The sequence below is a fragment of the Pleurodeles waltl genome, chromosome 11 (genome assembly GCF_031143425.1).
Source record: "Pleurodeles waltl isolate 20211129_DDA chromosome 11, aPleWal1.hap1.20221129, whole genome shotgun sequence".
In the NCBI taxonomy this organism is placed as follows: Eukaryota; Metazoa; Chordata; class Amphibia; order Caudata; family Salamandridae; genus Pleurodeles; species Pleurodeles waltl.
The window spans coordinates 787,751,182-787,767,561 of NC_090450.1; the positions used below are offsets into that span (position 1 = coordinate 787,751,182).

Sequence of the window (16,380 nt, forward strand, 5' to 3'; positions counted from 1 at the left end):
CTTTTTAAAGTGATTTGTGAATCTTTTTAATGTTTGCATTTTAGCACTGTTTGTATTTTAGCACTTTATTGCATAAAAACTGCTTAGGAATTGATAGGAAAACCATATGTATGGAATTTGATGCAATGGGTTCTATGTTTGAGCTCAGCTGAGATATCTAAGCTTGATATTTCATAGTAGCCCCTCCATCCCTCTCCCCCAAATTTCCTGTCATCATTAAGACGTCATGTGCCCGTTCAAGTCTTCATACTTATCCTTCTATGAGAAACCAGTATTCATGGGTGTGTCCATGGTGCAACTAATCATAGATGAAAAATCGCCTCTCAACCCTGCAAGGAACATGACTGGCTTAAATAAGTTTTCAGCATTCCTGCCCAGAATAGTCTTTCCACAAGCACAGCACTGAACTCACTTCCTTTACTTTTTACAGAAAAATATATTAAAAGTGGTGGGTTTTATCACAAATTGACTTCTTTTGAAATATACTGAGGCGTAAGACTAGATGAAAAAAATATTTAATGTCTTCAGAACTGTGCCACAGTAGAGTCACCTCAAGAGCTGCATATATGTCCCAACTCAGTAAAAGCACTGCCTGAATCATTCTGTGGCACTTGTTCTTTTTCTTTTTTTTTGTGCCAGAGGACTCAGCTGCAGATTCCTTAGCTTAGAATTATTCCAGGCATCCAAGATGGGTGGGATGATGCAATGTTGATTATTTGCTGTGGACAAGACTGCCTTGCTAGGCAGTGTGGTTTAGTCAAAGGTGGCCGTTAGGCCCCATGCCCAGCTACCAACTACTGGCTTTTTGGGTGACATCTTTGATGGCCATTTCTTTTGATCGTTGTGCTCTCTTTGGAGAAAAAAGCGGACTCTGTGCTCGAGAGATATAAGGACAGATGGGCACCGGCCCTTGGATTTATCTTTATCCCCCCCTTCCCTAGACTGCATTCCACCCCTTCCCTTGCTACGGAGTGGCTACTAATCCTGCCAGTTCTCAAAAAGCCACTATGCCGCTCATGCGCCCCATCCATCAAAAGAGAGCCATAGAGACTGTCCCGATGCCAGAAGTAGGTTGTGGTAGCTATTTCCACTACTTTCTGGTGCCAAAGGTCTTAGTCCTATTCTAGACCTGCAGCAGCTCAACTGCTTCCTCAAGAAGGAGCAATTCAAGATGATCACCTTGGCTCAGGTTCTGTCTGCACGAGACCGCAGAAGCTGGGTGGTAGAGTTGGACCTGCAGGATGCATATTTTTATATCCCTGTCCTGCCGGCCCACAGGCGGTACCTGCGGTTCACTGTCTGCCATGAACATTTTCAGTTTGCTGTTTTCCTTCTTGCCTGACCAGTGCCCCTGGGGTGTTCACGAAGGTGATGGCGGTGGTTGCAGCTCTTCTGTAGAGATTTGGGGTGTCCGTCTTCACCTAACTTGACGATTGGATGTTAAAGGCGGACTCAACCCAGGCAGTCGTCTCCCACCTCCAGACTACAGTGAACCTTCTGCACTCACTGAGGTTCACTGTAAACATGCTGAAGTTACACCTTTCTCCCTCTCTGATGCTCATTTTCATCAGAGCTCTTCTGGACACAGTGCAGTTTCGGGCTTATGCTCCTGAGTGGCAAGTCCAGGATTTTAAGGCTATGATACCGATGTTTAAGGCTCTATCCTGGGTTTCAGTGAGACTGACTCTGAGGCTGTTGGGACTCATGGCCTCCTGTATCCTGCTAGTGACAAAGGCACACTGGCATATGCAGGCTGTACAGTGGGACCTGAAGTATCAGTGGGCACGGCACCAGGGAAACCTCTCCAACCTGGTCCAAATTTCGGAGGGAACTGCAAAAGATCTGCAGTGGTAACTAACAAACTGCAACTGGATCCCTTCATCCGGAGATGGTGTAAGATCTCTTTCAGCAGTGGGGTGAGCCTTGGTTAGATATGTTCACTGCCACTGAGAACTTGCAGTGTCAGCAGTTTTGCATGCTGGAGTTTCCAAGACTGCTCTTGCTCTGAGATGTTTTTCGTCTCAAGTGGAGTTCAGACCTCCTGTACACCTTTCCATCCATACCTCTTCCTGCCCAGAGTTCTCAAGAAGATGAAGAACAACCAGGCCCAAGTTATCCTTGTGGCTCCTGACTGGGCATGGAGAGTCTGGTATCCCGAGCTCCTGGGCATGGCCATCCATCCTCTGATCAGGCTTCCCCTTCTAGAGGATCTTCTTTCGCAGCAGCAGGGGAGGGTTCTACACACAAACCTGTCCAGTCTCCGCCTTTTTGCGTGGAGATTGAGCAGCAGCAGTTGACAGCCTTTGAACTTCCTCCCAAAGCCTGCAATGTCATCTTGGCTTCCAGGCGTTCCTCCACTAAGACGGTGTATTTCTTTGTGGCCTTTGTTTCTGACAAAAATGTTGATCCTCTTTCTGCCCCCTTTTCTCAGGTTCTTCTCTTCTTTCTATCCCTTGCCCAGCAGAGCTCTGCTCTGGGCACTCTTAAAGGTTATCTTTCTGCTATCTCTTTGTTTCTCAGATTACCTGATCAACCCTCTCTTTTCAAATCTGTTGAACATAGGTTCTTGAAAGGTTTGGTTCATCTTTCCCCCCTTCTCCCTTCATCATGCCTCAGTGGGACTTGAATCTAGTTCTCACATTCTTGATGTGCGCTCCCTTTGAGCCACTTCACAGTTGTCCCCTGAGGTTGCTCACCATCCAAACAGCTTTCCTCATGGATGTCACATCTGCCTGACGAGTTAGTGAGCTACAGGCCTTATCATCAAAGCCGCCTTATCTGTCTATGCATCCTGACAAAGTGTTGCTTTGCACGCGGAGTTCCTTTCTTCCAAAGGTGGTCAAGCCATTTCTTTTAAGTCAATTCTTCACCTTGCCTAGTTTCTATGTGCCATCTCTCTTCAAGAATGAGGAGGGTCTTCATTGTCTGGACCCCAAATGGGCTTTGTCATTCTACCTAGACCGCACACTGTAATTCTGGGTGGATGATCAGCATTTTGTGGGTTTGTCGGAGCTAAAAAGTGTTGCGCTCTGCAAAAAAGGACATCGCCAGATGGTTTCTGCTCAGCATTAAGATCTGCTACACTTTTACCACGTAGCAACCTCCTGAGGGCTTGAGTGCTCATTTCGCCAGAGCTGCAGTTTCGACCAGTGCATTAGCAGTGGAGTTCCAGTCCTAGATATCTGCCAGGCAGCATTGTGGGTCTCCCTGCTCATGTTTACCAACTGTTACTTCCTGGACATTCAGGTCCATTGTGACTTTGGTCCTGCAGGACTTCCTCATCTGAGATTAGTTCTCAGACCCACCTCCGGGGATGGAATTTCTTGGGTGTCTAATCTAGGGTAAGGAATCTGCAGCTAGAAGTCTCTATCAAGACAAACAAGTTTTGCTGCTTGAATCTTCTGGATTCAAATGCTGCACACTATTCTGCCATCTTGTGGTCGGGGCTGGAATTCTCCAAAGTCCTTCCTCTTTCCTCTTTTTTTTTTTTTCCTTTCTTTTTATCGGCCATTGACGACCTCCACCATTTGGCGCTTGGACCATCCTATTGTGATGTCATATACCCTCCACAGAAGCTTTCTTGTTGTTTGCCATCTTACGTCGAGACTGGAAGCGTTGCTGAAGGCTATCCAAAGTGCGAATTAAAGATGTTGGAAAAAGTCATTTTTGTCAAAGAAGGAAGAAACAACCACCAATAAGAGGTACCGGAGGAGGAGTGTTCAAACGGGTATGTCGAAATCTTGAAGAATGCCTGGATGGGGGGCACCCTGCACTGATTGATTATGGAGAAGACACCGTTTCAGTTTTGCCGAATGTGCCACCATAAACTTGCACAAAAAAATAAACATCTTGTGTAACCTGTGTCTACTGTTACACCACAACAGAGTTGACTGCAAGGCCTGTGCAGACTTTAAGCCGAAGACATTAAGGATGAGAAATGAGCTGAGGCTTGCTCACTAGGCCATGCAGGGGCAAAAACCAACTCCATCCCTGAAGAACTTGGGGTTATCTAGTGACTAGGAAGAAAATGTCGCAGAGGGAGCTGAAAGAGAAGACTTGGATGTTGTTATCCATCGTCAAAATCAAGCGATAACACAAAGAAAAGGTCAGACAAAAAAAGCACATTGGGGGAAACTTGAACGCATCTTACTATAGAATTCAAAAAGGGGCCTCTGCATTGGAAAAGCTGTCAACAGAAGGCAAGTCATAACATAAAGAACCCCTGCCCTCTCAAACAAAAAAAAAAACTATTTCTACTGATGCGTCCAAACATTTTGTATCAAGAGGGAGGCGGTCAAGGAGCCTGCAACTTACTGAGCGGTAACATCTAGAGCTGAAAAAAGTATAAACAATCTTCCAAATTTCCTCTATACATAAAGGAAACAGTTCCACCTGATTCTATCATTGCAGCCACTGTGAGAACAAGCATTGGCAAGCCAATAGGTTTCTCCTTTGTTTTTTCTTTCTAACTGGATTCTGAAAATATTTTTTAAAGTTATATTTGTTTTAAATTTGATAAACTGTTAATAGTTTATGTTGTGATTTATGTTGATTTAATAAACAACAATATAAACAACTATTAACAGTTTATCAAATTTAAAACAAACATTAATATAAAAGTTTTCTAATATTTGTAAACTAGTTAGATGGAAAGAAGAAATTACGGTGAAACCTAATGGCATGACGGCATCCGGCAAGAAAGAAAGAAGACAGCAGTGAAGAATGAAGACAGAAGATAGAATGTGATAAAGACGGCAATGAAGAAAGAAGACTGCATGCAGTGAAGAAGAAAGAAGACCGAGTGAAGAAAGAAGACGGCAGTGAAGAAAGAAGGCGGCATACCGTGAAGAAGACTGCTATGAAAAAAGACAGAAGACTGCATGTAGTGAAGAAAAAGACGGCATGCGGTGAAGAAGAAAGAAGACAGCAGTAAAGAAGACGGCATGCGGTGAAGAAGACAGCAGTGAAGAAAGAAGGTGGCATACCGTGAAGAAGAAAAGACAGCAGTAAATAAGACTGAAGACGGCATGCGGTGAAGAAGGAAGAAGACGGCATGCGGTGAAGAAGGAAGAAGACGGCATGCGGTGAAGAAGGAAGAAGACGGCATGCGGTGAAGAAGGAAGAAGACGGCATGCGGTGAAGAAGGAAGAAGACGGCATGCGGTGAAGAAGGAAGAAGACGGCATGCGGTGAAGAAGGAAGAAGGCGGCATGCGGTGAAGAAGGAAGAAGGCGGCATGCGGTGAAGAAGGAAGAAGGCGGCATGCGGGGAAGAAGGAAGAAGGCGGCATGCGGGGAAGAAGGCGGCATGCGGTGAAGAAGGGAGAAGACGGCATGCGGTGAAGAAGTGAGAAGACGGCATGCGGGGGAAGAAAAAGAAAGAAGACAGTGAAGAAAGAAGACAAGGCGGCATGCGGGGAAGAAAGAAGACTGAGAACACAGCAGTGAAGTTCAGGTAAGTAAGTGGCTGGTTCTAAGCCTCTTTAAAGGTTTTATTTTTTTTGGTAAATATTTGTATTCACAATAGATTTCGCAAGCATCACACAAGCGGAACCTAAAAATGGCTAATATGCCAACTACATCTGGTCCACCTCCAAAAAAAGAAAGCAAGAAAATGTATATGGTTGGAGGAAAATTTGAGAGAGAGGTAGCAAATCAGTGGAGAATTGCAAACTCCAGTGCTCTGCTAAATCGTTACACCTGCTAACAATGAAACCTATTCCTGAGCAGTACCGAAAAAGGGCTGCAGCTGTGACTTAGAAATGTAGAAATATAGCCAGCACTTGCCTCAAATCAGTTTTTGATGCAGCTGATACAGCTACCAACGTATGATGGTGGGGGCAACACTACAATAACATGCTTGGACGAGGGTGTCTGGTTTTCAAACAGGTGTCCAGGCAAATATTATCAATGCCCCATTCAGAGGTGAACATCTTTTTGGAAGCGCTGTAGATGACACCCTGCAGAAACTAAAAAAGGACGACACTGCAAAATCTATGAAAGCTCTAAAATTCAGAGGTCACCTAAGAAGAGGAATAACTCCTGTTAGAAGGCCAAAAGGAAGAGGGAGTTTCTTCAGTATATTCACCCATCCAGGATACCAAGGAACAAGCCAGTCACAGACAACACCTCAAAATTTACAATTTCAGATGCAAGGGTGACAGGCCTTTGGGGAGCGGACACCGGGAAGAGCTCAGAGGAGGAACAACACCCTCCACTAAGTGACTTTGACTGGCATCAAAACTTCCCACAAACAACACGTGTGGGAGGAAGGATAAAAATATTCTTTCAGGAGTGGCGGAATATAACAGACAATTGGATCATAAACATAATAAAATAGGGACATTGCATGGAACTGATCAACACCTCCAGGAAAAGGACCAAAAAAAAAAAGGTAATCTCAAAGGATGAAACATCAGGTCTGCTCAAGTAAGTAGAAGAGTTCCTAGGGGAGGAAGCAATAGAAAAAGTGCCCTAATGGTAAATAAATCAGGGAAACTACTCAATATATTTCCTTATACCAAAAGAGGTAGGAAATTTGCATCCCAATCTGGACTTATGATTTATAAACAAGTTCATAAAGACACAAAAATTCAAACTGACAAGCCTACCAGAGGTTATCCCGCAAATTCAAAACGGAGATTATATGGCAACCATGGACCTCAAGGATGCCTGTTTGCACATTCCAATGAACCACAAGCCCAAAAAATTATTGAGATTTGTAGTTAACAAAACACATTACCAATCCAAAGTACTAGCTTTCTAAATAAAGTCAGCACCAAGGGCATTTACAAAATGCTTAGCAGCTGTAGCACCACGTCTAAGAAGACAATGAATTCATGTCTACTCTAACCTAGACGTTTGGTTGGTAAGAGTAAATGTATTCATTAAAGAAATGCAAAACAGATATCCAAAAAGTCAAAGCAACACTGTTCAATCAAGGTTTCCAATAAATAAAAAAAAATTGTCAACAAAGACAGAGCAAGAAAAGTCTTTCTAGGAGCAAGAATAAACTCAATAGAGGCAAAAGTGTATTCTTGTGTAAAGAGGGTAGTTTCAATACTTCAAGAAACTTGTTCTTATCAGAACCGACATTCTGACAGTGTGGACTGTGGGGAAAATTTTAGAGAAGATGGCCTCATGCATCCCGCTCATTCCATATGCAAGGCTACATATGAGACCAATTAAAGAATGATTACAAACCAATTGTCGCAAGCGACAGGGAGTTGGGAAGATCTAGTTGTTGTCACACAAGAAGTTCTGGAAGTAATGGTGTGGTAGAACCTTTATACAGCCAACTTCTACAGCTACCGTTGCTTACGGATGCCTCATGTATGGGTTGAAGTGCACAAATAGGATCACTCAGTGTAAGGTGTATGGACAGAACATGAGGCAGTATGACACATCAATGTACTGGAATTAAAGACAGTGGGCCAAGCCTTAAAAGCCTTTCAGAAAGCATTTTTAGGAAAATCATTACTGAAACAGACAATACAACAACGTTTTATATCAACAAGCAAGGAGGAACTCAATTGTTTGTCCTGTCAAAATCAGCACAACAGATTTGGAAGTGGGCAATTCAGAGACAAATTTGCTGGTCAGCAATTCATCTTCCAGGGAAGGACTATGTCAAAGCGGACAGACTAAGCAGACCGTCATCAGCTACCCGTGTTTGGGAGCTCAATCAAACAGTACTGAGATATTCACATTTTTGGGTACACTAAAAATAAATCTCTATGCAACACTAGCAAGCGCAAAATGCTAATATTTCAGGTCCAGACATCCACACCACCAATCAGTAGGGAATGCCCTGTGAATAAATTGGTTAGAGAAATCTGCATATGCGTTTCCACCTGATACCTCTAACAAACAAGGTTATCAACAAATGCAAACAGGACAAGATGACACACATTCTTATTGCCCCTTAGTGGGCGTGACAGACTTGGTACCTGAAACTGATAATAATAGCAAGAGGAAACATTCAGAAATTGCCAAAATGGCATGATCTACTTTAAATTAAAAAGGGGCAAGTTCTCCGTCCAGAACCAGAAACTTTAAGTCTATCAGCATGGCTCCTGAAGGCTTAGTTTGCCTACAGGCTCCTTCTGGAAAAAAGAATGGGAGTGCTCAGATAAGCCGGGAGGCCAACTACAAGAAAATGTTTTATGGCAAAATGGGAAGGATACACTATTTGGTGTATAAGACGGGGCCTACTGCAGCAAAGCACAAAACATTTTACAATCCTGAAGTATCTCACTAATTTTCTAGATTGCAAATCAACATATGCTTCATTAAAAGTACTTTTAGCAGCCTTTGTGGCCTATACAAGAGGACACATAAGAAGAAGTCTCTTTACTTCTCCTGTAAATAAAAGATTTTTAGAGAGTGCAAAAAGAATAACACCACCCAGAAGGATACCTGCACCAACATGGAACTTAAACCTGGTTTTGAAACAACTGATGGTGCAACCCTTTGAGCCTCTTCACAAAGCATCTTTAAAAATACTGATACTAAAAACAGGTTCAGGAACCTTATTTATAAATTCTCAAGGACAGGGTAGGCATGAGGACAGACCCGCACTTTCTACCAAAAATATTTTCACATAAATCAGTTGTTACAAATCCCCAGTTTTTCCAAGAGTCAAAAACAGCTCAGAGTGCTACACACTAGCTAGAAAAAAAAAAGCATGTACTATAAAGAGAGAACAAAAACAATTGGGAAAACAAAACAATTGTATGTCCTTTGCAGAAATCAACAAAAGTAATCCAGTTACCAAAGTGGATCCCTCAAACAATTCAGTTGTCACTGAAGTGCAGGAGCACCATTAAATTACTATCCAGGAGCACATTCAACACAAAAAAAGAGTAACAGTAGCCTTTCTAGAGAACATACTGCTGAAGGAAATTGGTATGGCGGCTACCTGGTCACCTCTGCATAGATTCACAAAATATTATTGCATAGACATTCAAACAAACAAGAAAGCTGAAGTTGGACAAAGAGTATTGAAAATTTACAAACTTTAGCTCATCTTCATACCAACCATCTCACAAATAAATACTGATATTAAATCAATGCACAGCATGTGACTCCAGAAAAGATCCATGCTGCAAAACGAAATCATTTCTTACCTGTAGGTGTAGTTTTGCAGCTTGACAAATTTTCTGTATTCACAAGCGACCTCCCCTCCTCCCCAGAAGATGAGGCGATGTATCTTAATAGTAAATAAAAAGAATCTGAAGATGGTGGCCAACAGGAAGGCTTCAGGGGAGGGCATATGACATCACAAGAGGATGGTCCAAGCACCAAATGGTGGCGATTGTCCGATGTCCAACAACAAAAACAAAAAAGAGGAAAGCGAGGAAGGACTACTACTTTGGCGAAATAGTGCACAGCATGTGAATCCAGAAAATTCTTCAAGCTGCAAACTACATCTACAGGTAATAAACTATTGTATTACTGTCCTTAGGTAACGCTTTATGTGGTAGATACGGTATATAGCTGCAGATTCCTTACCGGCCCACCCATCATCCTCTCTCTGGAAGGTGTTCTAGGAACATGGCTGTATCCCTTTTAGGGCCCTAGTTATCCTCGCCCGTGCTCCGTGGTCTTCATGGCTCTGTGCTTCTGACGTGGACAGTGATGAAAAGAGGCTTATGTTAGCATGCCTTGTTGGCACCTACGTAGGTGTCATGGACGCCACTTCCGGCGCGGACATCACATTCAGAGCCGATTGACGCCACCTACCAATGTGCAGGTGTACTGCTCACGCAAAATCTTCCGGATCCAGTCTGCTGCATTGGATAATTCTACGGTAAGGAGTCTGCAGCTAGATATGGTGTCTTCCAGATAAGGCATTGCCAAGGGTAAGTAACTTGTTCTTTATGGTTAAGTTGGCTGGGATTAAAGATTTTTGGGTTAGACAGTATTACATTTTTTTCTATGGACAACTAGGTGTATTCCCTCCCTCCTTTTTAATGATGTGGCAGGTGGTGTCGCCTTTAAATAGTTAGTTTTGATCCATGCTCTCCTATACAATTGTGCCACTATACAGCAAATTCCTCATAGGTGAGTGCCTATCCATCTTTCTCTGAGGAGACAGATGGTTCCCCACTGATAATTGAGCTTATTCCAGTGTTTACCTTCTATGCTGTCTGCTTCATACATCATGATGTTTTTTTAAGTTGAGCGCGTAAGCACTCTAGCCAGTTGTAATCTATCAGTGGGCTTTTAACCACACCCACTGCACGCCCATCACTGTCGTTCATGGGCTTGCCTTTCAAAAATCCTTTTTCATTGGCAAATGCTTTACGTTTGTCCCTCCTTGGGGCGGTTTTGTTACTGCCATGGACACCGACCCTGTTACATGGATAATTTCACTTTTGCCAATACACTTGACTGTGAGCAAACTTCTTTTTCCTTTTGTGTCTCTCCTTTGCGCTCATGATGGCTTAGGCTCAGCTCACTTATGTCAACTGTTTTACTTTTCTTTTTTAATTTATGACAAGTACAGTTAGGAATTTACAACTCTAATAGCTCTAACTCGAGCAAATGCAAGACCCATTGCATTGCAAATGCTTGTATCTTAGCTTATCGTTTATGCCATCTGTGTTCAGGATTAGCATTGTTAAGCTTGTTCTTGGTCTCTCTGCCCAGAGCGTTCAGAGAGGGTTATCATGTAATGTGATTACACAACTAAATTGGATGGAACAGAATTAACATTTTGAGTTTGTTTCCTCAGATGTGTCGACTAGGACAACACAAACCACTTTGTAAGGTGCTACGTGATGGTATCCTGCGAGTAGGGAAGACTGTGGCACAAAAGATAAGCGAGGAGCCAGTCAGCGAGTGGTTCAGCCAGTCTTGGAGCTCTGAAGAAACTGACAACTATTCCCGTCTCAAGCTCTATGCACAAGTGTGTCGCCATCACCTTGGTATGTTCACCTACTAGATCAGGACAGGTCATGTTGTTCAAAACCTGAAGGCTTTTTGCAGAAGCCTATTTCTACATGTCTTAAATTGTGAGACAAATGTGTCTAACTTTCTCAGAGAAAAGTGCAATCTATTTTCCGTAGCAAAAATACAAGAAATAAAAAAAACTATCACCAGCTCTTATACACTTTTATCTTGATCATAATTTATATATTGAATGTGATTTTTCATCATTTGTTTATTTCTCACCCAAATCGCCAACTTTTATGTATCCTTTAAGTTCCTTTTCTATATTCCCATCAATATGTATGTAGTAAAGTAGCCTCTTTTTGGCATGGTTACCCCCACTTTTTGGCTGTCAGTATGTTTTGACTTTGTTCCCCAGTGACTCTGCTCTCTCCCTCTAAATTTGGTTGTTCCTGACTTTGTACACCCCACAATTGGCATACCGGTAGCCACATGTAAGTCCCTATTATATGGTACCTAGGTACCCAGGCCATTAGGGCACCATGGGTTCCCCATGGGCTTCAGCATGTATTATGCCACCCATGGGAGCCCATGCAAAAGGTGTCTGCAGGCCTACCTTTGTAGCCTGCTTGAATAGGTGCATGCACCCTTTCACTGTAGGTCACTGCTTCAGGTCACTGTCAGTCACCCCTATGGTAGGCCCTCCTAGCCCAAAGGGCGGGGTGCAGATTCCTATCTGTGAGGGCACCCCTGCATGAGCATAGGTGCCCCTACGAACTCCAGCTCCATTTTCCTGGACTTCGTAAGTGTGGGAAGCCCTTTTACCCATGTACTGGACATAGGTCACTAGCTGTGTCCAGCTACATAATGGTCACCCCGAACCTGAGCATGGTTGGTAACAAATATTTCAGAATCATACCCCAATACTATTGCCAGTATTGGTTGTATGATTCCATGCACTCTGGGGGACCCCCAGCTTTACTCCTACTAGTTTGCAGGGTTTTCCCGGGAAGCCTGCACTGCTGCCATCCTGAAGACCGGTTTCTGCCCTACTACTGCTTGACCAGCTCAAGCCCAAGAAGGCAGAACAAAGGATTTACTTTGGGAGAGGGAGGCAACACCCTCTCCCTTTGGAAACAGGTGTTACATAGCTTGGGAGGGTTAGCCTTTGAAGGGTGTATTTGCTGCCCTCCTTCCATAAACCAGTTTGCACCAGGCCAGGGACTCCGGTCCCTACTCTGGTATGAAACTGGACAATGGAAGAGGAGAGCAACCCACTCCCCTGTCCATCACCACCCCAGGGGTGGTGCCCAGAGCTTTTCCAGGTGGCCACATGATTCTGCCATCTTGAATCCAAGATTGGCAGCGGCCTCTGGGAGCATCCGAGTGTCCAGGACAGGCAGGTAACATCACAGCCCCCTCCTGGAAGGTGGCCACCCTGCTACATGACCAATCCCCCTTCCTGGGCTATTTAGGGTCTCCCTTTTGGGTGGAACCTCCGATTCGACATGCAAGATTCCACCAGGACTCCTCTGCATGATTTACTTAACCTCCTGGCCACTGGAACTGCAACAGGGCCCTCCAGGAACTGACAATCTAACTACAGCAACAACTCTGCTCTGCAACATTGTTTCTCCGGCTCCTTCTAGCAACTGCAATATTTCCCTGGCTGTGCATCCTCTGTAATTTATCTACTTTGAGCTCAACTGATTTTGGACAAATGTTCCTTATTAAGGTGCTACAGTTTGCTCTGGGACAAGAATGTTCAACATCCTTCTGAAAGGGCTGGATCCATGGTGAATTGTCATTATGTGCAAATTCATTTTTTGTGTGCCTGCCCTAAACTTAAGGCATAAATCAGAATCTGAACAGGAGAGCATTACATTTTGTCACCATGGAATGTGTTTTTCATTTTAGTCAGTTTTTAGCCAGCAGAATACAAAGTAGCTAGGGGCTGCTGAAGGAATAAGACCGGGTGACAGCTTTTCAGACTTAGCTACTAAATAATCTTTTACACACCCTTTGAATTTATTCTTTTGAATATGTAAACGTTTGTTTGATGACCATTAAATCTGATAGAGACTTCTAGTTGCACATTCCTTACCTTAGAATTCCCCCCAGGCGTCAGACTGAATCCGGAGATTTTTCTTCGAGCAATACCCTTGCGCGTCAGTCGACTCCGTGGGCGTCATTAGCGTCGTAGTCACCATGGTGATGTTGGGAGTAGCACATAGACGCAGGCTTTGCGCAGTGACGTCAGTTCTTTTCTTTCCGTGCCACGCGCTGATCCCGAGAGCTACACTGGTCTCTTTTTGACTGACTTCAACTGTTTTGTCAAGTTTTCGAGTGAGATATTTGGTGCGTCAAGGATGTCCCGGAAGATCAGTTTCAAGCCGTGCGAGGACTGTCACCACATGTCGGTGACGGATCTGCATCGTGTTTGTTTGTGGTGTCTCGAGCACGACCCGAAGACTCCGCGTAAGTCACGGTCTCGATCGAGAGGAAGGTCTTGAGACCGTTTGCTGAGCGATCACCACTCACCATCTTCAAAATCTTCGGATACAGATAAGAAAAAGAAGTCGTCGAAGAGGTCCCATTACTCTCCGACTTCGCTCGCCTGATGCAACACGGGAGGAGCGACGACGCTCAAGGCCGCTGTCCTTGGAGCCTGCGTCAGAGTCAGCTCCACGCTTCCCTGAGTTTCCCAGAGCCGGAGCGACCCCCGCCCAACTTAAAGAATTCTATGAGGCCATGCGTCTCATCTTTCGGGCCCAGTGGGTTCGATTAAGGGGCCCTCGGGTTCCGCGCCGGCGAATTCGGCTCCGGCCACCGAGGTCCCCTCCAGATCCGCTTGTGGGTCCGCCCCGGCATTGGTCGCACCATTGAGACCTTCCCTGGTGCCGGGTCAATTGTCAACACGCCCAACGTCAGTAGTTCCCACTATCGACGTCGACCCGATCCTTATCCCCAATGACTCGGAGCGGCATTGGGTGACGCCGCCCTTGTCTTCGATGGGGCCTATTCACCCTAGGTCGAATTCGGACCCTTTTTCCTATGGGTACGAATTTGGGGAAGGGTTGGAGAGGTCCCTGGACCCTTATGAATACCTGGATGACCCACCTTTCGACTAGGCACAGGGATTGGACGACACCAGTGGTCTGGACTATTCTCCAGACGCTGGCATGCTGTCTCCTCCTACCGTGGCTACGGCAGAGGGAGCAACTCATGGTATGGTGGTCAGTATGGCAGCTGAGGTCCTTGACCTTGAGCTTCCTACTGTAGAGGTCAGGTCCAATCTCCTAATGGAGGTGCTTCAGCCAGGGGCGTCCACATCCGAACCCTATTTGCCATTCAATGAAGCCCTCACCGATGTCCTTTTGGGTACTGGGTCCAAATCCAACACAGGGGCTCCTGTAAATAGGACTACCGCACGCCACCATTGGCCCGCTCCGAGCGACCCCAAATTCCTGCCCCAACACCCCACACCTGAGAGTCTTGTCATCCAGGCTTCCTCTTCTTCAGGCGCAATCCCTTCCGCACCCCCGGATAAGGAATCAAAAAGGCTGGAACAATTTGGTAAGAAGTTGTTTTCTTCCTCCAGTCTCCCGCTGCAGTCTGTGAACACCACATGCCTTTTGGGCCGCTGTACCCACTCTTTGTGGGATACAGTTGCGCAAGGCCTGCCACAGATATCGGAGGAGGCCTCTGCTATCGTCTTTCAAGCTGTGAACGATGGGAGAGATGTGGCGACGTTTACAATCTGTTGTGGGCTGGACACGACTGACTTTCTAGGCAGATTGGTTACTACGATGGTGGCCGTGAGATGCCACGCCTGGTTGCGTACTTCTGGTTTTTCTAGGGGATGTCCAGCAGTCCCTCATGGACATGCCCTTTGATGGCTCCCTTCTTTTTGGAGACAAAGCGGGCTCAGCCTTGGAGAGATTCAAGGATTCCTGGTCTTTCCTTTGCCTGTCTCCCCCCCCGCAGTCCGCTTTTCGCCCCTTTCATGGCCACGGAAAGGGCTCCCTGTCGTTTCCTCCGTCCAGCCACCATGCCACCCAGCCGCTGCGTGGCCGGGGACGCAGAATCCCACGTGGGCATGTTACAGGGAAACAAAGGTGGGCCCAGTTCACCTCTGTCCCCGCTGCAGCCTTCAAACCCTTGTATCTCCGTCCCCTTACTCCAATCCAGTTGGCGGCAGGATTTGCCATCAACTGCCCCACTGGGAATCCATCACTACGGACAGGTGGGTTTTGCAGATAGTTTGAAAGAGCTACTCCCTCCCGGATCTGATCCACCAGCCATGCCTCCTTCCTTCAGCCACCTCCCAGAGGATCATTTGGTGCTTCTCTGCTGGGAAGTCGCAGCTCTCTTGGCTAAGGGAGCTATAGAGAAGGTCCCTGTGCCTGAAGTAGGTTGTGGTTGTTATTCCCGCTACTTTTTGGTGCCAAAAAAGGTTAAGAGCTTACGTCCTATCCTAGACCTTTGGGGCCTAAACTACTTCCTCAAGAAGGAGAAATTCAAAATGCTCACCCTGGCTCAGGTTCTGTCTGCCTTGGACCCAGGAGACTGAATGTTAATGTTGGACTTGCAGGACGCTTATTTCCACAGCCCCATCCTGCCGGCTCACAGACGTTACCTACGATTCGTGGTAGGTCACGAGCAGTTTGTTTACTGTGCTCCCCTTCGGCCTTACCAGCGCCCCTCAGTCGTTCACAAAAGTGACGGCGGTGTTTGCAGATCATCTGCGCAGGTTAGGGTGTCAGTCTTCCCCTACCTCAACGACTGGCTGTTGAAGGCGGACTCGCCCCAGAAAGCCGTCCCCCACCTTCAGACTATGGCGAACCTCCTGCACACGTTGGAGTTCATTAGAAACATGCCAAAGTCACACCTGACTCCCTTGCAGATGCTCCCCTTCATCTGAGCTGTTCTGGACACAGTGCAATTTCTGGCTTATCCTTCCGAAAAGCGAGTCCAAGACGTTAAGGCTATGATTCAGATCTTTCAGCCTCTGTCTTGGGTTTCAGTGAGACTGACTCTGAGGCTGCTGGGCCTCATGGCCTCCTGCATCCTGCTAGTAACACATGCCAGATGGCATATGCTGGCTCTGCAATGGGACTTGAAGTTCCAGTGGGCGCAGCATCAGGGGACTCTCTCCAACATGGTCCAGATCTCAGAGGGGACTGCGAAAGACCTGCAGTGGTGGCTTTCGAATCCGCACTGGGTCCCCAGCTGATCCCTCTCATTTCCCAACCAGATCTGTCCATAGTGACAGATGCGTCACCTCTGGGTTGGGATGGCCACATGGGAGAGGCAGAGATCAGAGGCCTCTGGTCTCTGGTCCAGTCTTGGCTCCATATCAATCTTCTGGAGCTCGGGGCGCTCAGGCTTGCGTTGAAAGCATTTCTTCCCTCTCTCAAAGGGAAAGTAGTGCAACTATCCACAGACAATACTACCGCCATGTGGTACAGCAGCAAACAGGGCGG

The 16,380-nt window shown here is 45.8% G+C and overlaps 1 protein-coding gene across 2 annotated transcripts in view; it reads left to right on the forward strand.

The window, feature by feature from the left end:
- MED13L (mediator complex subunit 13L) overlaps nt 1-16,380 on the forward strand; it is a 982,865-nt gene that overhangs the window by 762,119 nt on the left and 204,366 nt on the right. For both annotated transcript variants that reach the window (XM_069214516.1, XM_069214517.1), the window contains exon 20: nt 10,737-10,929. In XM_069214516.1, the coding sequence (XP_069070617.1) occupies nt 10,737-10,929 (193 nt within the window). The remainder of the gene's footprint in view (nt 1-10,736; nt 10,930-16,380) is intronic.